We start from the raw sequence: 24,279 nt of genomic DNA, 5'->3' as shown, positions 1-24,279 counted from the left end.
AAAACATTTTTGTTTTTTGAGAATAAAATAGTGGCCTTGCCTTTCCACTTGACTAATTTTTGTTGCTGAAGGGGATTTACAACTCGACCTGGCTGGAGTCAATACTGGCCCAGCATCTCCCACTAGCGGTGCATCGATGGCGAATGAATTTCCTAGAATAAATTCGGCCGTTGTTATACAGTTGTTGTTAGGATCGACTAACTTTAACCATTTGTCTCGGTTGGGAAGGGATAGAATCAGCCGCAGCTGATTTGGCAGGAATCTGAATCTTCTTGGGATAACTGTCGGGTTGTGCGCATAGCTGCGCTTCATTATTTGATCAGCCTGTTTGGTATTGTCACAAAGCCATCGTGCTGACAGCTGACCAGTTATACTCCATGGACTCGGCGGCCCTCTTACTAGATTACTGAAGGTAAATATTTTGACGTTATTTGATTAAAAATTAATATTTGATATTTAAAAATTATTTTTTGGCAGCCATGTCTGGATCCGTTAACATGTACTGAACATTTTAAAAGCACTAAAATCGGTACGGAAATTGATATTCCCATTTTGGAATGTTTTCATTTACATATGTATGTATACATTCTTGATGTTCTTCTAGGCTGTATATAAGTTGCAAATTATTTCGTGTCCGCCAGTCGAAAACAACCACAAAATATAGACGAATATTCATAAACTGATAATAAATAAAAACTCCTAATGTTGGATGCAGGTTCATTTCCTTGCGACCAAATACAAAAACAACAAATTAAGTTGCAATTCATTTTTCTGTGTGAGTGCAATACTTCATCATAAATTAATAATTCCTTTGCACATAAATTAGATTGGATAATCGTTGCTAAAATAAGAACATTGAATAAACATAACACTGGAAGCTGAAGAAACTATTTCAGAGAACCCCAAAGTTTAACTGAGGAATAAGGAACTTGAAAATTGGTAACTGAAAAGAAGATTTAAGCATGGAACAATTATCTACTAGGCCTTTCAATAACACCCAGATTTTAGTTGATAAAGTACTTGATTGTGCACTGAATATAAAAGAAAGATTTTACAGGTAGTTGTTAAGGTCAGTATATCAATGAGAGCCACTGCCCGATTTACAACGAGCAGCGTCAAGTAGGTAGCTCCTCTGAAGTGAGATTATTTTTATGGAAAGGATCACATTCCTCAATATGCCAACTATTTACAATCCGTTTAGTCCACAAGAAAAACACAAATAGAGCTTGTTTTACGTTAAATTACAAAAAGGAATTCACTTTATTACCAATTCATGTTTCTGATTTATGGTTTCGACATATTTAGAAGTTCCTGCAAGAAACGAATGAGTTATTAAATAAAATCATCATACATCTATTGAATGAGAGCGCACTCACTTGGTAATGAGGCCATCCTTCTTGGCCAGACGCACAATGCAGTCGTCGGACTCGCCCATGCGACGGATCTCGCCGCAAATGGCGTAGGTCTTGGAGCCATCGGTCTGGCGGCCAGTCTCGGGGTCCACATCCACAATGCTCAGCTGCACGGATGCGTGGTCCTTGGCGTGGATGATCCTGTTCGAGGCCGAGCTGCAAATAGGACCAGACCACAAGCGGATTAAACATGCCAGCCATCCAAGGGAGCGACGGGGGAACACGTGTTTCACTTACCATTTGCGGGGCACGTACAAATCAACATTCTCACCGGCGTCGTTCTCCATTTTGTTGTGCTGCAATGCGAATAGGGTAATTTGCTCAGTCAGTTATACTTTTTCATTTTTAAATAATAGATTTACTTACATTTTTGCAGAAATTTACAAATCAAGCGACCGCAATCCGTCGATGGAGGCGAAAAAGAGGGAGAAATGACAGCGCGATGTGAAGTTGGTTGCGCCTTCTCATGCGGCCTTATCGATAGTTTTATGTATGGTCTCATCAGTTTTGCGGATTCGAGTAATAGTGTTATGACATTAGACTTAGCCAATTCTGCTGCGTATAGAGGGATAGAAAGAGACAAAATGCAACATTACTGTTCGTAGCCGTCTCTAGACACGTCTAATGGTTTTCAGTCGCACAACTGAGGCACTACTTGAGACCAAATGATGTTTTACAGCAAAACACAGCCACCAAGCCAGCAAAATTGTATCCGCAAATTAAATCAATGGATTTAAGTCCAGCTCAACTGGACATCCAGCTTGACGCATATATATTGCTCTCGCTCTGACTGCAGGCATTTTTATTTTCTCCAGCTAGTCAGTCGGCAAAGTCTAATGTCATAGCACCATAACCAAATGTCAGACTTTTACTGTTCGTTCCCGTATAGGAATTTTCAAAACCGTCTTAAATATGCTATATAAATTTCTTTGGAATCGGATGGAATGGAATAAAGTTTCTACTAAATATAATGCAAATAAATATATACTCTTGATTTTATTACAAATAAAAAGAGTACACCACTTTCACCATCGATATACTATCGATGTTTTCGTCTACAAACAATCTAGAGAGCAACAGCTGGGGATCGATCGCCTTTGAATTCAATAGCAAGTATATTGCATTTAATTAACTATCTAACTAAGAAATAAGGCCTGAATTAACGGCCTTAACTAAATCCTCGAGCTACTGAACTATTTGGTTTAAATATGTTCTAGCATAATATCCAAATCGAAGTTCGAGCAAAACACGCACAAGCCTACATCAGCATTGGTAAGCGCCCATCAGAAAAAGAACTAAAACCAAACTAATCTCAGATTACCCCAGCTGAACGTGGCGCACGAATGCGACTTAGCCTCAAACAACATCAACGTTTGGCTGATCTGGCGAAGATCACGTAGTTGTCCAGGCTATGCAAGAACGAGGAAGTGTCGTCAAATTCCAACATGCACAACGAGCTGAACCCATCGACGGGTTTAGCTGATTTCGATTTAACGTAGGGTACGTAATAGTTATGAATGTAAATGCATTATTGACTTACAAGTCCTCCAATTTACAGCGATACGTACAGATACGTACAAACGTAAAGGCTTGTATTTTCCGCAGAACATAAAATAACACAGGAAGCGACATGAGTGAAAGGGCTTTGCAGTTGGGACTAAGAAATCCCTTTTTCAGCAGGCTTCCCATCCATATATACAGCACATACGTTAAGGTTGAAATTTCACAGGAACAAGATAACGAATGAACACGCAGCAATGTGTCAGTAGATGCTGCCGCGTAAAATAAAAAGAGAAAAGCTCATGGTGAAAAAGCCTCTAGCACCGGGATTGCAGAGGAAGCCAAATGTGGGAACGTCTCGTACAAAAATTCTCGATTTAAATGAGTATTGCTGGAGAGTCGTATTGGATTATCTGAGAGTAAAATACCAGCTAAGGCTCGCTTCTTCGAAGCTGGGGATTGCAAAGATTTTCAAGAGATACGCAAGCCATCGGTATTAACATATGAATGAATCGCAGAACTGAAAGAACTGTTGCAGATAGTTTGCGAGCATATGATAAGCTATGAGTCTGACGGATCGCGTTTCGAAAGTCAATCAGCATCTGTGCCTCTTACGGAGCTACTGCTCGAATCCTCAAAATTAGAAAATGAATATTGTTCCGGGCGGTGCGGATTGATTTTTATATATTAATACAGCTTTTCAGAAGAAGCCATTACGGATATGGATTTTGACGAAATAAACGATAGGCTGGATTCCATACGATGAAGCTCACCTACAAACATGCTTTCATAGAACTCTAATAAATGAAAATTACGACAACTAGACATAATTCATCCTAATACCCTCACTAAAAAAAATTTGGAAATTCTTTTGACAAACTGCCAGTAGCTGGAACGTCTGGTCCTTGATGTAGAGATCCTCGATTCATCGGCGCCCTATGAGATGGTTTGCCAGTTGCCCAAGCTGCAACATTTGCAGGTGTCTCATTACGGTTCTGTACACAACTCGTTAATCGAGAGCTTGATCAACAAAAAAGGGTCTCATAAGCTGGGACGATTTATTGGAGGCACAGGTTAAGCATATTTGCAAGACTTTTACACTCAAGGAATTCGAAGTAAACTGCCACAGCGTTCCCTCCAACTCCAACAATACGCATGACCAATTTCTGGTCCTCCTGGAGGGACTCCCGAGCTTGAAAATAATCAATGTATTATGCAGTTACCGTAATACAGATAGTGTGAAATTAGTCAATAGTGTTCGTACCTGGGTGAGCGAATAATTTATAAACATGCTTTTATGGAACTCTAATAAATGAAAATTCCAATAATTTTGTCCAATATTTGTATGTACATACATGCATATGTTTTATTCTTTGTCATGACAAATCGTTCAATATTTTATTGCAATATTTTGACACCGCTAACTTTTTATAATTGAATTTTATCCAGTGAACTCTCCACTGGCCAAGACACTACTCGATACTCCAATTTTTTATGATTAGTAGCTTTGTTTTTTTTTTTTTTAATTAAATTTAACTAAAGAAACAATTTTTTTTTTAGTGTCAAAGTATAGGATACATTAAAAATGGTAGAAAACATTGATTTTGGATTGATATATTTGCAGGTGTAGCCATTGTATGCAAACGAATAGAATTTAAAGTTAAAACGAGAAGGAACGTGCGAGTCGCTTCTGGGGACGCGACTCTACTTATACCCGTACTCAGTCAGCATAAACATTTTTAAGCATATGATTTTTTAGAATTGTAGAATTAAAAAAAAAATTTTACATTTAACATTTTTTTGCTACATCTGCTATCTACATCTACAATGTATATTCTACATCTAACATGTAGATTGTACATGTTCCAATTAGATTCTACATCTCCTCCGCTAAGGGTTGCTCGCGCACTGAACGCGGCAGAGTGTGCGAGCGAGAAGGAAAATGAGTTGCGTTGTCGTGGGCGGGAGGGGGAGGGGAAGCAACTGAAAATTCATTTCTTCATTCTGGCTATAATTATGATCCGATCTGATTCAGATTCGGCAGTCTGGTAGATATGGTCATTCTCTACGATACTGCGTTTTTAGTTTTATCGTATCTTTAAAAATGTGCCTGCCACAGATTTTCGTCCTTTGTGGAGGCGGAAGGGGGCGGGGCGAAATTTTGAAATACACTTGTAGCAGTGGGATATCACATGAGTCTGGAAACCAAATTTGGTTGCCCTAGCTCTTATAGTCTCTAAGATCTAGGCGCTCATCGAGACAGACAGACAGACAGACAGACAGACAGACGGACAGACAGACATGGCTCTATCGACTCGGCTATTGATGCTGATCAAGAATATATATACTTTATGGGGTCGGAAACGTTTCCTTCTCTGCGTTACACACATCCACTTTTACCACAAATCTAATATACCCCTTAACTCTTTTTTGAGTACGGGTATAATTAGGTAAGACATTCAAAAGATTTAGTTTTGTCGCACAGTGTTGAGATTATAGCCAAATAAAGTGAGTCAAAATATGTATACATCTTTGCACGCTCATCTTTACTTTCCAGACGTAGATATGTGGTGTGTACATACATATATAAATATATATGTTTATTCATACTTTCTTCATTCCTATCGGTACTTAACTTGGAACTTACGATTACGCGTGGAGATAATGAAGTGTATACATATATGTATGTATGGACAGACTGCCCTGAGCAACTTGAAAAAGTTTAAAGCTTCTTTCTATTTTAGGCTTATCGCTATCTATGAAAGCGAAATGGGGAACTCCCCACATTGAGCCTGATAAAGTTGCGCCGGGTCCGGTCCAATGCCGAATCTTTCAGTCAGCTCGGGCGCGTCAAAACGATCAGAACATATGTATATAAATAACGGAAGAAACGAAATGAGTGAAAAAGCTTGTGGTAGCAATGTGGGAGAAGCTGATTCCGCGGACAATAGAGAAAAGGGGGAGGCGCCCACGGCCGGGGCGTCTCATACAACATGTGGGGTACCAGTGGGAGAAGCTGATTCCGCGGACAATACAAAGAGAAAAGCTGCTGGAGATTGCACCGATGACGCACCCATTGCAAAGAAAGCCGCAGTGGAAACGTCTCATACAACTATTTTTGATAAAGCTTGTGGTACCAATGTGGGAGAAGCTGATTCCGCGGACAATAGAAAGAGAAAAGCTGCTGGAGATTGCACCGATGACGCACCCATTGCAAAGAAAGCCGCAGTGGAAACGTCTCGTACAACTATTTTTGATATTATCGAGGATTGCTGGAAAATTGTATTTGATTATCTGCAGGTAGAAGACCAACTAAGGCTCGCTTCTTCAAACCTGTGGATTCGAGAAATGTTCAAGAGATACGCAAGCCATCGGTACAGTCATTTTGGTGAATCGCTCACGAAATGTCTTGGCGAAGAAGATCTGGAAGAACTGTTGCAGATTGTTGCTGATAATCTGCTTAGCTATGAGTCCGAATTGAATAAAAGTTCGAATGGCGATCAGCATCTTTGGCTCTTGCGGAGCCACTGCAAGAATATCCGAAATTTGAAAATGACCTTTCGACGGACCAGATGGGACGATCTAAACAGCCTTAAACATCTGACATCTTTGCACGCTCATCTGTGCTTTCCAGACGTAGATAAGTGGTGTGTTGCTTTTGTTCTAAATCTCAAGCAATTCACGTGTCTAAGGAAACTGCACTTGGAGGCTGTCTCATATAGCGGAAGAGGATTGCATGTTCTTGATCAACTGGAATCTCTGGAGGTGGGTGCCTGTCGTGGATTCTATGCCGAGAGCTTGGCGGACTGCTGCCTAACAATGAAGGAATTGCGGCATTTGGACTTTGGACAATATATTCAAAATATCATTAAAAACAATTTCGATATTTTGGTAGAGAACTGCAAACAGCTGGAAAGTCTGGCATTTGGTGTAGACCGCCTCGATGCAAAAGTGCACTATGAGCTAGTCTGCCAGTTGCCTCGTTTGCAACATTTGCAGTTGTGGCATAACGGCACTGTGGCACCGCCCCCTTATCGAGGGATTGATCAACAAGCAGGGTTCTCCTCTGGAAAGCCTTATACTGTCCGGGCCCGATTTGTGGGAAGAACAGGTTAAGCATCTTTGCAATATTTCTACACTCAAGGAACTCGTTGTATCCTGCAACAGCGTCCCCTTGGCGGACTTGTTGAAGCTGGAGAGCCTTCTATACCTCCACATAGCCATTCCTAGCATTACGAATGACCAACTTCTGGACCTTCTGATGGGGCTTCCGAACCTAAAAGTTCTCAATTTAAGATGTTGCCGTAATATAGACAATTCATTTGTGCAACGTTGGACTTGGGTGACCAAACAGAGGGAGGAGCTCAAAAAGATCAAAATCTATCTCGAAAATTCACCAATACACGATAATGTTGATGCTGTTGATGTTGGTCCTTTGGTTAACATAATAAGGGGTTCTCTAAGAGATCCCATATTAATAAGAAAATGTCTAAGTGACCGAGATCAGAACTAGCAAATCTACCGATTTTGCTTGAGTAATTTTCAGGCATACATTTATGAAACTCTAATAAATGCTAAATGAAAATCCAAAAAAATCAGATTAAATGTACGAAAAACCTTAACATACACAAATATTGAAAATACGACAGAACCGAAAACCTAAAATTAAGACAATTTCTATATGTCTACATACATACATATGTACACATATCGACTCGCGTATGCATGCAAATCATGATTGCAAACTATTGTCATATTTTAATATCTCGGTCAAGGGTATAATAATTATTCAATTCAATTTAAATTTATGTTTTCTTAATTGTTAAATTTAACGATAAATTCCTTTTATTCTTTAAATAAATTTCTGTAAATTATTCGACGTTTAGTAAACAATTATTAAGCTCGTAATTACTAGTAGTTTACCTAAGCATTTATGTGTCCATACCTAATAGAAGTTATACCCTGCGATTACAACAATCTGTCGGTTGAGAAAATATTTTGTTATGGAGGTAACTTTGCTTTGGTAACTAACTGACTAACTCCAAAAACAGAAATGGACCTACGGGAAATAAAAGCAGTTCACTTCCGTGAGAGCTAGAAAATTATATGATTCAATTTTAAATTCTAATCTATTCTGTCACAAATAGCAGGCATTGGCGTTTTGCTTCATGATATTTCTGTCCTTGCAGCAAAGTTGGTGAAGTCTAGTGTCATACCACCATAAAGAACTGAATTATGTTCCAGGTTCATTTGTACCAACTGGTTCACTTATTTAGCAGGTTTGGTTTCTAAAATGCTCCGTTGAAATGTCTACAGACAGCGAATTCGCGTCGGAAAAATTCCTTTGCAGTAAATTGAATGTAAATTGTGAAAAGTGTCTAAAATCATTGCGATAGATAAAATTAATTGCTAAACGCAGCCTTGGATGGTGTATGGTGTGTTGTGTGTGTGACCCAGCGAGCTTGTGAGTATTGATTTTGGCACAGAGAGGAGTTTCCGTGACCTCGCTCGGTGTCAGCAATGATTTTCGTCAATGGGAAGCAGGTCCCATCGGTTTTCTTTCTGCTTCGGTGTGTGCGTGCGTGTGGGCAGGATTGTTTTCATTGTGGTTTAACGCGCGCTGGGCCTCAACATTTACCGTTCTACCAATCTCACCGTTGCCTATTAATAGGCGTCAGTGTGCGAGTCGAAGTCGCATAAAAATTCAATGAACTTTGACGGCAGCGCCCGAGGATAGGCCATGCTTCTTCTTCGTTGCACTTTACACAACATGATGTCGTTCTCTCTCTTGTACTCTTTCTCTTTTGCAATAGGAGTAAACCGCTCTACTCGTGTCTATCAACTATACTCTACCCTCTATTACAGATCCATACATACATATAAGACCCAGCAGCATTCGTACAACGCATTATTTTATTTGGGGATTTCATGTGAATCTATTGGAATTTTTTTCGAAAATCCATTCATAACTAAAAATTTTAAAACTATAAAATTTATATTCGGCTTTAACTTATCTTGTGTAAGTAAAACTATCAAGTTAACTAAACTTTCAGTTCTAAAAATACGAATAATGTGACTTTATTTTAATAATTATTTAAACTATTATGATCGGGCTGCTTGTCCATAGTGCATTGAGGAGAAGCAAGATAGTTTGTTTATTAGGAATTTAAACTAGATCTATTAATAATATTGGGCAGAGCGTTCGGCAGAACATTAAAGTATTAAACGGTATCGTTGATATCGTAGTGTATCGTAGTTCCACTCCATGTTGCATCTAACTCCATGAATGAAATATACCCTTCTCCTCCACATGTACCGGGTATAAAGTGCTGTAAAGCTGCAGCTAGCAGTCTCATTCATTTTGTGCTCCAACTCATTCATTCTCTCGGCAGCTTTCAACGCCTTTGGTGCTTCGTTAGCGTCGTTTATTTGGTCAAAAGCAAAACGGCGTGTCGGGTGAATTGTTGCTATTGTTATCGTGGGGCTGAAACTTCTTGAGGTGAGATCTCACAAGTGGCCAAGGGGCCCGGCGACTCGGCCAGGTTTCCATTGACCTTTTGTGTGTGCGGTGATATTTTTGCATAATGTGTAAATTTCGAGCTGAATTTATGCGAGAGTAAAGCAAATATGAGATCATGATAACGTGAGATGCTATTTTTAAACCGAAATATAAAATAGCAAAAGGCCTAATAACCATACTTAATATACATAATTGTAAATGAAATAAAACGAAAGTGAAACAAATTATAGTGTGCCAAAGAATCTATGTACGTACATACATATGTATGTACATATACATATGTATACAAATGTATGAAAGTATTCGAAAACTAATAATAGTTGTGTTATAATAAACATTTGTCAAAAGCTTCGGTAGAAAGATTATTTTTAATGATCTTTTTGTAAGTTGTAACAATAGCTACGAGTATTGATAATCGATTTTGCTCAACATTTATAATGCCGTCAAAAGATATCTAATCATACGGAACCATATTGCGACATGAGTATCATATCAGCTTGTTTTGAAGCACATATCACATCAGTTATTTGGCCTACCTATCGTTATGAAAATAATCCTATAAAAACTTGAGTTTCAATATCCTAATATTTTCCATTTCTTTCTAAATATGAACAGATTTTTAAAGTTATTTCTAAATTATGATAGCAATTCGGGTGAAATAAAGTCTTTGTACAAAAACGTATGACTAACCTGTATTCTTACGATGCAGAATATACCCCCACGAGTATATGCAGTGCTAAGCTAGAATATATACACATAATATAACGTGACAAAAACTGATGTACATACTAATTCCATAACAGTTTGACAATTCTCCTACGGCCAGAGAATCGGACAAATTTAATCATACAGGCTTACTTTTGGGTTACTGGCCAAGTACACATACATATTATTAAATCATCTAATTAAAATCATCTTTCTAAAGAATTAATTAAGAACGAGTAAAAGCCAAAAAGAGTGTTTAAGAAATGAGAAAAAGAAAAGCTGTAAATATGATGTCAGCACCAAAAAGTGCGTGGCTGCTGGCGTTGCTGTGGCTGCCTGTAACAGATACTGCCCCACGGGAAAAAACCTAAAACTAAAGCACTTTCTAGGTCAAAAGTTGAAAGGCATAAGGCAGCCATCATCATGACGATGGCGATGATGCGGCTAGTAAGAGTTGAAAAAAAGAAGCAACAAAATACAGAAAAAAATGCTGCGCCGACATGAAATGCAATTAATAAAACAAGTAGCGACAGAGGAAAAGTAACTTTAAAAAAATCATGAAAATGAAAATGCCTCACTTTGGCCAGCCTATGTTGCGTGCTGATAGATCCAAGTCAGACCCGACCAGATCTAAGGGGCCGCCCCTCAATTGTCAGAGGGCGTTCCCATAAAAAAACACAGAAATTATAAAATGTACAAAAACCAACACGAACTAATGCTGCCACATGCAAAACCGAATCAAACTGCATGAGATGCAAAATGGATATAAAAGAAACTTTAGAGCTAAGGCTATAAATACTATACATATAAGAAATTTCGTTTGAAAATCCAGCAATGGGGTTGAAATAACTTGGAAGACAAAACTAAGCTATAAATAATATCTGTGAATTTCATTGACAGTTTTGCCTGATTCGAAGATAAACCTATACTATAATATTACATTAACGAACCATCTTGCCTGAATGAAGAGATCGCAGTAGCAAGGCCAATGGAAAATAATTGAAAATTTTAAATGCAAATTGCATGTTGAATGGGGGTTTTCTTAGACTTTGGCTTCATGTTATTCCGAAGAAAATTTCAAATGCTGGCCACTCGTACATTAGTTATTAACGAGTATTTGCCCATAACAGACTATTATTATTTCTTTGTATTAGTTCTTCAAGCTTCTTCAAGCTATAAAATGCAAGGCAACGAGTAATTGCCACATTTAAATATTAATAGCCATGTAGTTCCAAGGCAGCTGATTCCATTTAATAGTCCTGTTTCAAATATAACTAGTTCGGCCCGTATAAAACATCGTTTTCCTTTGTCGAACTTTTACTTTTGATCTAAAAAAAAGGGCGCATGCAACATTTGCTACAGCTACCCTTTCAGAAGGCAACTTGTTTGGTTGAGATTCCTGAGACCATCCAAACACCATTATAGCATGGCTGTAACCGATCGGTTTCAGGTCATTTCCCAGGAACTCCTCCCAAGTGGATAGTAACTTTTTCTTTTTTTGCATTCTAATTCTCATTTTAGGTGCAGGAAAACCTGTTTTGCCCATGGAAACTTAATTTTAATGTGGCCCGTGCCTTTTCTCTTCACCTATTTGCAGTGCTTGACTTTTGGGAACTGGTCGCTTGGACTTGGATTTGAACTGGGATTTGGACTTCTACTCCGACTTGAATGTGGGGATGGCTATGATGTTGCAGCCGCTTCTACTGTGCTCAGTTTCTGCTGTGATTTGATTTGTTGTTGCTGTGTTGCTTGTTGCACTGTTACTCTTAACCAGAAGTGGCTGCAGTTGGAGTTGGAGGAGCAGCAGCGTTACAGTTCGTAAAAATCGGTCAATGGAAACGGGCTTGTAAGCAGGTGCAATTGCCAGAGAAAAGAGACGACAGAGGAGAGAGGAACTAAACATGTCGCTAAAGGTAAGTAATGCTCAATACTTGACCTAAAAAACAGGTAATTGGCCTATTTGGAGTGAGTTTAATGGAATTTGTGCTAGCCAACTGCATACTGCAGTGCATTGATAGGTAGGATGGAGCTGTTCACGGGAACTTAGGAAACTCTGTTATTTGTCTGATTTTTATTGGGAAAAATATAATGATATGGTGATCCCAGATGCAATCGCATCTGCTCTGTCTAGCGCATGTCTGAAGCATTAAAAGTGTTTCCCACCTGTGTTGCTGGCATTTGCTACTTTGCTACGCTAACCATAAACATCATTATCATCAACAGTGTTACGATTATCGCGATGCCATCATCATCATCATCATTATGTCATTTTAAAGTGCAGCAGCATTTGCATTGTTTCTTTAGGCATCTTGAGTCACGTCACGTGAGGGTTTTCACTTGTGTTTACCTCGTCTTGTGTTGCCTCTCAACAGGTGCTTCAGGTTCCCTTTCCTCTTTTACATACATACATACACACATATGCATGTACACATGTATTTATGTATATTCCCCACTCCCTCCCATGCCAAGCACCATCTATCCCACTTAATTCGCTTCATTAACGCAAAGTTGACATTTTTACTGCATTTAGTTTGAACGAATATTTCTTGAATTTCCTTTTTCTGGGGAACATGGTCAGGGCTTCGCTTGTTTCTGGGTTCATAGGCGGATAAAATGGTAGCAGAACAGCTTAGCTGGGTAGATTAAATTGTAGAAATGTGTTGGGTAATAAATTTATAAGTAAAGTCACTGCTGGATGTGTTAAACAATTATTGATTGGGTAGGATATTGATTATTAATGTCATTAGGGAATCCCCGATAAAATAGTAAAAAATTATTATTATTAATGAGGTGCGATCATCTCAGGGTTAATGTTCACTTTGTATCAGAGCAGCAGCAGAAAAACTATTGTAAAAATGCACTCAATGTGGTCCGACATCCGCTACGAAATAACTTGTGCGTTGAGTGTTACTGCAGTGGCCCTAATTACATACTGTGAACGGGAAAATTAATTTCCCACATCATCATCATCATAAAGAGCTGAAGAGCTGGGGCATATGCAGTACGGATAGCACGGGACAGAGTCTAGAGGTTATCTTCTGGTTTTGACAGTTGATACAATTTCAAGTTGTTAATTGATTTGTTTCCCCACTTTTCTCTTTTCCACTCAACAGAAAGAGACGCCCTCGGATGTGCAGCTGCATATGGCAGCCATGAGGGGTGATGCGGTGGCCCTGCTCCGGCTGCTGGACAGTGGAAAGGTACATGTGGACTGCAAGGATGAGGTGAGATTATTGCCAAGTTTTTTATTTTATTAGCTATAAGGCTTAAGCCCACTTTCTCGGCTTAAATTCAGACATTTTCAGTCATGCATTCAGTCAATGCATGACACATTGCATCAGATCGTTAAAAAATATATATATGTTGAGATACTAATAAACAGTTCCTTAAAATCGTTAAGGCGTGACCCATGCGAATTCAAAACGCTGTCAGTGAAATATTACATAATAAAAAAGTTAAATAAATAAAACACAAAAACAGTTTGCAGCGCTTAAATCAGTTAACACTTTGTTTACCTCAGCACGCACCAATTGGCAAAGAAGTCGAAAACTACAGCAAAAAAGAAAAAACCGAAACCAAAAATAAATAATAAAAATAAAGAAATTAAATTTCACTTGACGGTCAGCGAAGCGAGGGCACGAGCAAAGGAAAGTGGACTGCGGGGGCAGTGTGCCAACAGCTGGTCTGCCAGACTCAGAGTCAGAGCCCGAGCCCCCCTCCCAGTAAGGGCACACAGCTCTACGTGATTCACCGGCCCAGGGGAAACCTCGTGCAGTCTAAGTGCAGCGAGAGAGCGATTTGTGATTTGCAATGCCATGGACTTTCCTCAGATTCCCATCCGTAGACACGCATGCAAATCCACACGAAACGATTTTGCTCCGAGTTGGTGAAACTAATCGCAAATTGCCATTCAAATCGTTTGATGCTCAATTAAACAATTATAGCAAATTCATTTTCTGTTAACGCTCTGAATTGGTAATGAAAGATTTGCATTGCATTTAAGCGGGGCTTCAATTAAACACTGATTTATGTTAGTGGCTACTTAATAGGCTTGAGCCGAGAGTAGTTAATTTATGTTTGCCAAGCACTTTATTTTTGGATATTTTACATTTCCGTTGAGGGATCAATGTTAATCCTAAAAACACACAATCTCTTCCTTCACCCATTTCTAAAAGTTTTCTTTCGTTATCTTTGAAACAGTTCCCCAATTAATCTCATTTTCAACTTTCGATCTTTTAATTTTTCAGGATGGGACCACACCACTTATCTTAGCTGCCGCTGGAGGACACACATATTGCGTGATGGAGCTGCTCGATCAGGGGGCAGATCCGAACACACGCCGCTTAACGGGCACAACGCCCCTCTTCTTTGCCGCCCAGGGAGGGCACTTGGACGTGGTGAAGATTCTGATGAAGGCGGGAGCGAATGTGGACACGGCTTCCGCGGACGGGGGAACGCCCCTGTTTGTGGCCGCCCAGGGTGGCCATGTGAAGATCGTGCGCGAGCTGATCGACTGTGGAGCAAATGTGAATGCTCACATGAAGGTGGGTGGAAACAACAGCAGCCTGCAGAGCCGTTTAATATTTCTTGAATTTTTATTCAGGACCGTGCCACGCCTGTTTTCATAGCGTCCCAGAACGGACATCGGACAGTTCTGTCGCTGTTGATCCAGGCTCATGCGGAAATCGATATCAAGCGCATAGACGGTGCCACACCGCTCTGGATAGCCGCCCAAATGGGTCAGGATCACATCTGCAAGGTGCTCCTCCAGAACGGGGCCAATGTGGATACAGTGCGCTGCGACGGCGCCACCCCGCTCTTTAAGGCCGCCCACAAGGGGCATGCGGCGGTCACCACAGTGCTGCTCAAGTACCGCCCCAATCTGGGCCTGCTGCCAAATGGGGAGACGGCTCTGCATGCAGCCGCTATGTTCGGCCATATGACCGTCTGCAAGCAGCTGGTCGCTGCCGGCAGCGATGTCCTGGTGAAAAACCAGGAGGATCTGACGGCCCTCGAACTGGCGCACCAGCAGAAGTACAGCTCCATTTGTGATTATCTCCAGGAGCGGGTCCGAGCGATTGTAGCGCGCAATTCAAAAACGATGATCACCCCGGCAACATCTACGGTTACATCTACGGTCACGTCCATGCCGGCGTAAAAACATATACAAAGATGACAAACAGATGATACCATGCCTCCAAAGTACCTTTATGCACAATACGTTGGCCTTTATCTTTATGTTTAATCGAAAGATCAGTAGAAGAGCAACAATGGAAGGGACTGTAAAGTATCTTGAATCCGGAAATAGTATACAACTAATTAAATAATTATTTATGTACATTTTTGTCAAGTACATGGTTTAAATATCAGAAAATCGAAAGCTCGTTTAAGAGTCCCCTCGTTGTGTTGCACAGTGTAAATGGAGAAGCCCAGCAGCAAACACTAATACAGAAACCAATCAAAGAGAAATCCACTATAGAAAAAAACACGTCCAAGCTAAAGTAAATGGCCCTAAGAATACTAAATTACATATATAAATAAATACATATATATTATATATTACAAATATATTAGATATAACCATCATTCGTATTAACAACCACTTGGAGCTTGTATTTTGAATTTAACTCTAACAATAATAAAAACGTTAACGATTACGATAATAACTGTTAACATGGACCCCACATAAAAAGATAATGTTAGAAAGTCCTCTGTACATATACTAATATATATATATATATATAGGCATACATATAAACTATCTATGATATGAAAATACACATATTTAAAAGCATATGTAGATCCCCCTCTAACGCTAAGCAATTGTTGACAAGTGCTTTACGTTGAAACGCCTTCCTAAGTATTTGTATTAGCAATTAGTTATATTCAATTCTTCTGTGGTTTATTGCTTATTTCCTTGTAAACTATATATTCGAGAATTCATTAATTTCTTTCATTGATCAAGATTTAAGTATAGTCTTCGACCCATTTTTGCAACTAAAGAGTATAATAAATTGACACACGATTAGTGGAAAAATGTTGGGTGTTTTTAATTAGGAGAATTTAGAATCTATAGATTTAAGAAAATATAAATTTCAACCGAACACCTTTCATACGTTTTCATATTTTATTTTCTATCGATCATGCTAAAAATCTATTTTTTAAGTTTAGTACGAGTTATTACTTTCATTTCGAACGTGGCGAAAAATATATATGTATGTACATATGTGTGTAAAAGCTGCAAAGTTAATAGAACAAAAAAGCTTTTATGCTAAGTTAAAACTGAACTGCACTGATTTCTTCTGCAAAGATTATGAATTAACTGATTTTCAGTGATAACAGAGATGTCTTTGAAATATTTTTGGACAATTTTCGTGTTATTAAATGCGATTTTTGTGTCCATTAAGACATTAAACGTATTTTTCCGTTGCATTGAATAGCTTTAACATTTTCGAATACTATTACTTCATATGTCGTGTGTTTAAAGTTTAAACAACTGTATTGGGATAAAAGAAAAGCAACCAGTTCTGAACCAGATGAAGTCGTTGCCTCGGTTTAGTCGGTTATCAAACGCTATAGGGTTCAGTTCGAGCTGGAAATAGAAAATAGAATATCCAACTTTGTGACAAAACCCAATGTGTTGTTGATACAGGTGATCTTGGAGCAGGCCAACACCAGACGGGCTACAGTTGAAAGTGAAACGTGAAAGAAACCCGATCTGAAACAATTTGTGGAATACCAAAATGTCAAGCACAAGTCTTCTAACGCGATCCCTGCTAACTGAAGGTAATTGGGTGGAATTCAGGAGACCAGCAACGAAAGAGTCTTTAATTTTGGAAACATTACAGCGCCCCGATCGAAGAATCGCTCGATCTTCACCCTTATCTTGGGCGTTGTGGTGGGTTATTGTCTGGCCCAGTTGTTTGCAAGTATTGTGCCTCACGAAAGCTTATACCCATATCTGAGCAGAAGACTGCGTATCCACAGCGATCCCCACGTCGACCGAAAGCCGGCCAAGGCCGAGCAAGTTGATCGCGATGTATTTCAGCATCACTCCAATGAGCACCGCGACGACAACTCCACCGTGGCCGAGCAGCTGAAGAAGGAGGTTCGCATCCTCTGCTGGGTGATGACAAACCCCACGAACCACAAGAAGAAGGCGCGTCATGTGAAGCGGACTTGGGGCAAGCGGTGCAACATTCTGCTCTTTATGAGCTCCGGCCAAGACGATGAGCTGCCCACTGTCAAACTGAATGTGGGAGAGGGTCGAGAGAATCTGTGGGCCAAGGTCAAGCAGGCTTTCACATATGTTTACCAGCACCACTACAACGATGCCGACTGGTTCTACAAGGCCGACGACGACAGCTATGCGGTGATCGAGAACCTGCGCTACATGCTGTATCCCTACAGCCCCCAGACGCCCGTACACTTTGGCTTCAAGTTCAAGCCGTTCGTCAAACAGGGCTACATGTCCGGCGGAGCTGGCTACGTTCTCAGCCGAGAGGCCCTGCGCCGGTTCGTCGTCGAGGGCATACCGAATCCGAAAATGTGCCTGCCGGGCACTGTGGTAAATGAGGATATCGAGATCGGTCGCTGCATGCAGAACTTGAATGTTACGGCGGGCGATTCCAGGGATGCAATGGGTCGCGGTCGTATGTTTCCATTTGTGCCCGAACAGCATCTCATACCCGCCAAGTTGGATAAGAACTTTTGGTACTGGAACTATATTTATTACAAGACGGATGATGTAAGAAAAGTCCTCGCCAATGCATATCCATAATGCAAAGACTTGTATGTTATTTTCAGGGTCTCGATTGCTGCTCAGATCTGGCCATATCCTTTCACTATGTTCCGCCAAATCTGATGTATGTGCTGGACTATCTGATCTATCACTTGAAGCCATATGGTCTGCAGAGGTCACTGGAACGCCTGCCCGCCAAACTGCCAGTGGGTGAATTTCTTCCGGCCCCGATTGAGCAACCAGCGGCCAGCAATGAGGATTCTGTGGATGATTACGATAGGCTAGTAACCACAACCACTGAGGCGCCCAAGGAGCCCGATGCTAGGGAAATGGACTCGAGAGAGGTGGAAAAGGAAGAGGCCAAATATAGGAAACGGATCTCGAAGGAAGCTGCTTCCAGGGATACCAGAGAAATCGACGGCGATTCGGACTCAAGTGATGACGAGGAGGCCAATGACGAAGAGGTCAAAAGGTCGAAGAAGTAAAGTAAAGGAAAAAAAGTTTAGATTTTATATGTTCAGCATTTGATCCATTTAAATGTAAAAGTAGAAGTAGAATTTATCATGAGGCAATAATTAGGTTGTAGGCCTGTATAAGTAGACCACTTGCTCACATTTGAAATTTTCAATATGCAGTAAGCACACATATTATTCGGACACCCTTGTCACTATACCCTGGTTTAAAAACCTATAACTTGGCGTACGGTTAAGTTAAACAGAAAAAGATCAAAGGTCAACATTTCTACAATCCGGTCACAAAAAATATTTAAATTTTCTACTATGGTATACTTATAAAAATTTAGTAAAGAAAAAAAATCACTTTTTTACGCACATAAATATTCGGACAATCGTAAGGTTCTTCAAGTAATATTTGAATATTACACCTACAAAAATAAAATAGAATTTTTTTGCCGCATTCATTCTTTATGATTGTCTAAAAGTTCTCGGCACAAATTTTCCCCAAAAGTGTTGGTACTTTTCCCCAAAAGTGTTAGTGCCCTATGGATTCATATTGACCCACTAAACAAGCAGAGCCATTTTCAATGTATGTACAGTTGTGTTCAATGAAATAGTAGTGCCGCACCTCATCACTTTCAAAACTCTTTTTGAGACACTTCCAGCTATCCAAATTGAACAAATGATACCTTTTTAAATAGACTGGACTGTTAGCATTAAAAAACCGAAGAAATATCCATACATTTCAGTTCCATCTTTTTGTTTTACATGACATAAGCCGATACCCATAAAATATGCTGTTCAATGAAATAGTAGTGTTTTTTGAATTAAAAACGAAACTCAAATAAAACATATATTTCATGTTCTTCATGTTTCTTGAGCTTTAATATTTAGTTTTTTATCATTTGGTTTTCATTGCGAACTTTCACCGGCCGGCTATGGGTCATTAATCTCTTGCCAACGCTTCAATAGGATTTGAGCAATAATCCATGAACCACTTGCTAAAACTTGGCTCTGGTTCATGGATTTGCAGTCAACAATGTATTTGGTATTCCAGCATAAGATTTCGATGAGATTTATATCCAGTTGGACAGTTGGCCATGGAAAACGTCGATCTTTTCCGATAAAAATTAATTCCTAACGAGCTTTTCTGGGTATTTTAAGTCGTTATCCGTTAAAAATCCTGTTAACATGAATTTTTCAACTGTAATATGAATGTAATGTATTCTAAAGTATACCTACATACACAGTTTCGCTCAAAACCACACTACACTCAAATGCCAGGCTAGAAAGTATTAGCTTATATGAGCTGGGACCCATAAGGCTCAGCCTAGCATGCCCAATGTTAATTTTTTCATGATTTTAGGTGGTAATCGGTTTTCTGTGAATGCCAAACATAATCTTTTGAGTTTATCTTACCATATAATACAACTTTACTATCTTTAGTCAAAAGTATTTTTGTCACTGTGACACAGGCCATTCCAAATGCGTTTTTCCAAACTGAAGTCGTCCACCCATGTACTGTTAGACCCAAACGCGGAGCTTTCTGGGACTTTTTGCATTCAAATAATGTGTAATGGACCGTCTAAGAACCGTCACATCACTGACAGAGCGATTTAACATTTTTTTCATAATTTTTGAGGATATTAAAGGCCTGGTCTTGCCTTCGACCATCGCCGACCATCCTCTTAAAAATAATTTTTTCGCATACAAAATCGATTTCCAGTCTACTTCTTTTAGTTAATTGGGTTAAATAGAATAGTGAGAGTGCCTACAACTTAGTTTTCAATCCCATTATACCTCCTGCCTTAAGTTTTTATTCTAACTCTTAGGTCTCCTCTTCTGGACCGAGCAATGATTTCTTCAACGCTTCAAAATCAAAAGTACCGCTATGTACAAAACTTTCTTTCATCAAATTATTCGATTACTAAATTGAGCTTACGGGTGGTGACTTATTTAAATAAATTTGCTTTGTTTTTTCATTTTTAAAAAATAATTTAACCAGCACTACTATTTCATTGAACAGCAGATATCCTGGGTAGTTGTCTAAAGTCATAAATAACAAGAAGATAGAATGCAAATGTAATGGGGTTTCTTCAAGTTTCTAATGCTTACGTTCCAGGCTTTCCGTAAAGGTATCACTTGTTCAATTTGAAAGACTAGAAATATCTCAAAAAGGGTTTTGAAAGTGATGAGGTGCGGCACTACTATTTCATTGAACACAACTGTACATACTTATAATTTTTAATTAGAATCTGCAGCGCGGATATCCACAAAACATTGTGATGCGTTAACAAGAAAATTGTACGACCTTTCACAGGATTGTTGATTCGTGGTGATAGAACAGATATACCTAATGATATAGCAACCCAATGTTGAAGCTTTTTACCATTTTTAATATTCCTTCAAATTTGCCATTTTTTGTATTTGTGTATTACGTTTCGAAATAAAAAATATATATCCATATGTTAATATGATACCAAATGTTCGGAAATGTACAACTTTTAATATTCATATTGAACTAAACTTAGGTATTCATCTACATATATCCATATATGAATACATAATAAATGCATGGGAAATAAACATTCAAATTGAATTTTTTTATTATAAAATTCGCCAACACCAACTTCACGCAAAACTAAGTTGGAGAAAAGGCGGGACACAACTTTCAGTGGTGACGATCTGTTCTGGCGATGGTATCGCTTGCTCAGAATCATCGATTGACCAAGAAGATCGCTTTTGTGTGCAAGAACGCCAAAACCATTTTAAATTTCAGAGCACTCCCTGTACAAATATGTACGATTAAAAAATGTTTCAATAGCATTCTGTTCTGTTTTGTTGTCCATGGTCGTATTCTAATATACTTCACGTTAAGACAGCGAGACCGTGATAAGAGCCTTATGGGAAGAGCATGCAGTGTGAGCGAGATCACACTCCCACTCTGAAATAATATTGGCAGGTCTTTGCGTGCTGGATAACATCGTTTTGACACCAATAATGCCACATCTATTCGACTGATGGTACCGTGGAGACGAGTACCAACACTAATTTGGTCATATCATGTCTGCCTTTCATACTAGCTTCGTCATAAAGTGTAGAGGAATACGATCGTTACTATTGACTGAACTATCGAGTGTCAGTATCGTGCCCTCTATCGATGTTTTTCACTGTACAATTGAGACGATTACAAATTGAATTTTAATTTCACAACTGAATTAACATATTAAACCATGGTTCTACGGATCGTGATCCGCGAATTAAAGTGGTATAAAGACGTTCACGTGAAACTAGAATCTATGACACAGACGACGGTCATTAAGGACATACGCACAACAATTGATTTTTAAATACATATGTACATATTTATGAATATAGGGATATTATTTCACAATCCAATGCAATTTTAAACATTTATACAAATATCTATATTTCGTTTCGTAAACTCTCATTATTGATTTCAGTGTCTTAGAGATGTCATAGAAACAATTAGTACTACTTACTTTTAATCTACTTTAACATTAAAGGGATTGGTGTTGGGGTTTTGGACTAGAGAGCCGACAGATTGTAATAGTTATTCAGCATCGTGATCAAGTTAAGGCGTAACTAATGTGCTTGTAATTTTATTACAGATCACAGACTGTGCGGCTAGCAGAGTCTTAGTACTACCCCAACCTTAGACCCGAAGAGATGGCAGCTGAGAAATCGCTTTTTCCAGAGCGTAACAGCCATCATCTTTCATCCACATTTTCTGGTCCAGTGCTATTCCTGTTCCTGGGCATTGGCATTGGCTATCTGATAACTCAAGTGCTACTCTGGCCAATGATTCCCTTTAGTTACCGACCGAATCGGACGCTAAACATCACGAGTAAAATCGATGTAGATCTGTATGAGGAGGTGCGAGTCTTGTGTTTCGTATATACGAAGTCAAGCCAACACCATTTGCAAGCCACGGGAGTGTTTCGGACCTGGGGAAAGAGGTGCAATAAGCTGGTGTTCATGAGCGACAAGGAAGATACCGAAATAGGAGCTGTCAGTCTGCCTGGCAATGGCAACCGCATAGAGACGTGGAGGAAAACGAAACAGGCCCTGAAGTATATCTACGATTTTCATTTGGACGAGGCCGATTGGTTTCTGGAGGCAGATGCCGAGACCTATGTGGTAATGGAGAACCTGCGCCACATGCTGTATCCGTATAGCTCGGCGATGCCCATATATTTCGGGTCCCCAGGCATTGTGATGAGTCAGGCCGCTCTGCGTCGCTTTGTAGAACTGTCCCTGCCCAATCCAAAGCTGTGCGAGCCCACGGACACGGGAGCCACAATGGGCAAGCTAAAGGAGTGCCTGGAGAAGGTCGAAGTCGTGGCGGGGAACTCAAGGGACTTCAAGGGACGACGACGGATGTACCTAATAGATCCGCAGGCTAGATCGAATTCCTACTTACGCTACGATCCCAATTACTGGTACTGGCAGTATATCTCCTACAGGGGACAAGACGTTCGTACATACTTGACAAATCTGAAACCTTAACTTTCCTAACAATGCAAATATCACAGGGAACTTTCGCTTGGTCCAACTATGCCGTTTCTTTTCACTATGTTCAGGCCCGGAATATGTTTTATTTCGACTATATGATCTATAGACTGAGGCCATTCGGTCGGGAACTTATCAACGAATCCTTGCCTGACAAAAATAGGTCCAGCCGAGAAGCATAAAGATTACAAATTACGGCCGGGAGACGTTTCAAAAAAGGAGACGCCTGCTGATTATGCGTATTGATTGAATGACTTTTACTGTTTGATCTTCTCTTCCCGTAACTGATCACGTCTTCACTTTATGAATCGTATTAAAAACTTATTTAAAAGATATAAATATTAGGGGAATTCGTGGTTGCTCGGGGAACAGAGAGATCCGGGGGTTATGCAACAAAAAAATGTGCTGCTCTCTTTACATTTAATATCTTCGCGGAATTTGGATGGTTTGACGAATCATCAGACTTTTCATGGAAACAGATAAAATCGTGGGATGTCGGGTCAGGTTTAGGTTGAGCTTTCAGGTTTAGTCTAAAAACGCCAGCATAAATATCGCCATTTCAGCAACTGTAAATTCAGTGAATTCACTACGAGTTATCAATTCTCAAGCGAAAAATCGCGAAGCACTGGGCACTAGGAGTTATTCTTTTGAGCTACATTCTACTGGGAAGAGGCGATCCCACTCCTTATGTCTTCACAGCAGCCCAACTCCTGGCGTATAAGTCGGTAGCCGATATTGTTGTCAGAGCTGGAGATTTGAGGATTGTTAGACACGAGAAATTCAATGTGAACTGGACTTCAACGAGGAAGAGTCACAATTAATTGGTGAGTATAGGAAATATAGAGCAAATTTGTCATTAGTGGCAGCATTAAACGTGACAACTTTATTGCCAAACTTGTTCATATTTAAAGATTTTATTATGTGCACGATATTTGTATGGTTTTACCAAAATAAATGGTCGCTGTATTGAAAAGTGTGTATATAACATGAGATATTTTTTTGTATTAAATTAAATTAATTTGGATGATGTTATTGTCCCACAAATTCAGAATGAAAGTGTTAGGCATATGCACACTTAAAAAAGAGAAGGAACGTGTGAGTCGCTTCTGGGGACGCGACTCTACTTATACCCGTACTCAGTCAGTATATACATTTTTGAGCTTATGATTTTTTAGAATTAAAAAATTAGAAAAAAAAAATTTTACATTTTACAATTGTTTGCTACATCTGTTATCTACATCTACACGACATCTACAATGTATATTCTACATCTAACATGTAGATTGTACACGTACCATTTAGATTCTACATCATCTCCGCTAGGGGTTGCTCGCTCACAGAACGCGGCAGAGTGTGCGAGCGAGAAAGAGAATCAGTAGCGTAGACAGCTTTGTAGAAGGAGGGGGAACCAAC

General features: G+C 39.5%; 5 protein-coding genes and 1 long non-coding RNA gene across 8 annotated transcripts; 5 read left to right on the top strand and 1 right to left on the bottom strand.

Moving 5' to 3' along the window:
- Positions 1-1,226: 1,226 nt before the first annotated feature.
- Positions 1,227-1,887, bottom strand: LOC111076709 (40S ribosomal protein S21). The gene is made up of 4 exons (XM_022370614.1): positions 1,779-1,887; positions 1,650-1,708; positions 1,377-1,568; positions 1,227-1,311 (listed from the first exon to the last, which is right to left on the bottom strand). The coding sequence occupies exons 2-4, from the start codon at positions 1,697-1,699 to the stop codon at positions 1,302-1,304; spliced, it is 252 nt and encodes an 83-aa protein (XP_022226306.1). The 5' UTR covers positions 1,700-1,708; positions 1,779-1,887; the 3' UTR covers positions 1,227-1,301.
- Positions 1,888-2,458: 571 nt separating this feature from the next.
- LOC111076707 lies at positions 2,459-4,274 on the top strand. Of its 2 annotated transcripts, XR_005968243.1 has the most exons (4): positions 2,472-2,525; positions 2,630-2,684; positions 2,739-2,912; positions 2,971-4,274. It is a non-coding gene; the product is annotated as an uncharacterized LOC111076707 (long non-coding RNA). The 2 variants fall into 2 exon arrangements; XR_005968242.1 differs by having other exon boundaries at positions 2,459-2,684; positions 2,971-4,272.
- Positions 4,275-5,664: 1,390 nt separating this feature from the next.
- On the top strand, positions 5,665-7,786 carry LOC121403774. The gene is given in 3 exon segments (XM_041595222.1): positions 5,665-5,863; positions 5,948-6,931; positions 6,933-7,786. Coding segments are annotated over 3 exon segments (1,608 nt in total). The 5' UTR covers positions 5,665-5,732; the 3' UTR covers positions 7,426-7,786.
- Positions 7,787-8,177: 391 nt separating this feature from the next.
- LOC111076729 (ankyrin repeat domain-containing protein 29) lies at positions 8,178-16,235 on the top strand. 2 transcript variants are annotated; one of them, XM_022370646.2, is made up of 5 exons: positions 8,178-8,376; positions 11,735-12,050; positions 13,251-13,361; positions 14,385-14,681; positions 14,741-16,235. In XM_022370646.2, exons 2-5 carry the CDS (start codon positions 12,039-12,041, stop codon positions 15,293-15,295), a joined length of 975 nt encoding a protein of 324 aa, XP_022226338.1. In that variant the 5' UTR covers positions 8,178-8,376; positions 11,735-12,038; the 3' UTR covers positions 15,296-16,235. The 2 variants fall into 2 exon arrangements, with proteins under 2 accessions (XP_022226338.1, XP_022226337.1); XM_022370645.2 differs by lacking the exon at positions 8,178-8,376 and adding an exon at positions 9,295-9,411.
- A 475-nt stretch (positions 16,236-16,710) lies between these two features.
- Positions 16,711-18,892, top strand: LOC111076728 (glycoprotein-N-acetylgalactosamine 3-beta-galactosyltransferase 1). Its single transcript, XM_022370644.2, has 3 exons — positions 16,711-16,923; positions 16,986-17,884; positions 17,944-18,892. Exons 1-3 carry the CDS (start codon positions 16,881-16,883, stop codon positions 18,361-18,363), a joined length of 1,362 nt encoding a protein of 453 aa, XP_022226336.2. The 5' UTR covers positions 16,711-16,880; the 3' UTR covers positions 18,364-18,892.
- A 3,093-nt stretch (positions 18,893-21,985) lies between these two features.
- On the top strand, positions 21,986-23,192 carry LOC111076730 (glycoprotein-N-acetylgalactosamine 3-beta-galactosyltransferase 1-like). The gene is made up of 2 exons (XM_022370647.2): positions 21,986-22,830; positions 22,890-23,192. Exons 1-2 carry the CDS (start codon positions 22,024-22,026, stop codon positions 23,046-23,048), a joined length of 966 nt encoding a protein of 321 aa, XP_022226339.2. The 5' UTR covers positions 21,986-22,023; the 3' UTR covers positions 23,049-23,192.
- Positions 23,193-24,279: the final 1,087 nt, after the last annotated feature.

Source organism: Drosophila obscura, unplaced genomic scaffold (genome assembly GCF_018151105.1).
Source record: "Drosophila obscura isolate BZ-5 IFL unplaced genomic scaffold, ASM1815110v1 contig_46, whole genome shotgun sequence".
Lineage (NCBI taxonomy): Eukaryota > Metazoa > Arthropoda > Insecta > Diptera > Drosophilidae > Drosophila > Drosophila obscura.
The sequence above is the reverse complement of the archived record's forward strand: the minus strand, read 5'-3'. Positions and strand labels throughout refer to the sequence as shown.

What these genes read in the sequence shown, in the direction of transcription:
- LOC111076709 (XM_022370614.1), bottom strand. Translation starts at nt 1,699, where the DNA reads ATGGAGAACGACGCCGGTGAGAATGTTGATTTGTACGTGCCCCGCAAA. An exon ending in TTGTACGTGCCCCGCAAATG is followed by an intron (nt 1,569 to 1,649) that starts GTAAGTGAAACA and finishes TCCTATTTGCAG; the next exon opens with CTCGGCCTCGAACAGGATCA.
- LOC111076729 (XM_022370646.2), top strand. An exon ending in ATGTGGACTGCAAGGATGAG is followed by an intron (nt 13,362 to 14,384) that starts GTGAGATTATTG and finishes TTAATTTTTCAG; the next exon opens with GATGGGACCACACCACTTAT. An exon ending in ATGTGAATGCTCACATGAAG is followed by an intron (nt 14,682 to 14,740) that starts GTGGGTGGAAAC and finishes ATTTTTATTCAG; the next exon opens with GACCGTGCCACGCCTGTTTT.
- LOC111076730 (XM_022370647.2), top strand. Translation starts at nt 22,024, where the DNA reads ATGGCAGCTGAGAAATCGCTTTTTCCAGAGCGTAACAGCCATCATCTT. An exon ending in TCTCCTACAGGGGACAAGAC is followed by an intron (nt 22,831 to 22,889) that starts GTTCGTACATAC and finishes CAAATATCACAG; the next exon opens with GGAACTTTCGCTTGGTCCAA.
- LOC111076728 (XM_022370644.2), top strand. Translation starts at nt 16,881, where the DNA reads ATGTCAAGCACAAGTCTTCTAACGCGATCCCTGCTAACTGAAG. An exon ending in GCGATCCCTGCTAACTGAAG is followed by an intron (nt 16,924 to 16,985) that starts GTAATTGGGTGG and finishes GAAACATTACAG; the next exon opens with CGCCCCGATCGAAGAATCGC. An exon ending in TTTATTACAAGACGGATGAT is followed by an intron (nt 17,885 to 17,943) that starts GTAAGAAAAGTC and finishes TGTTATTTTCAG; the next exon opens with GGTCTCGATTGCTGCTCAGA.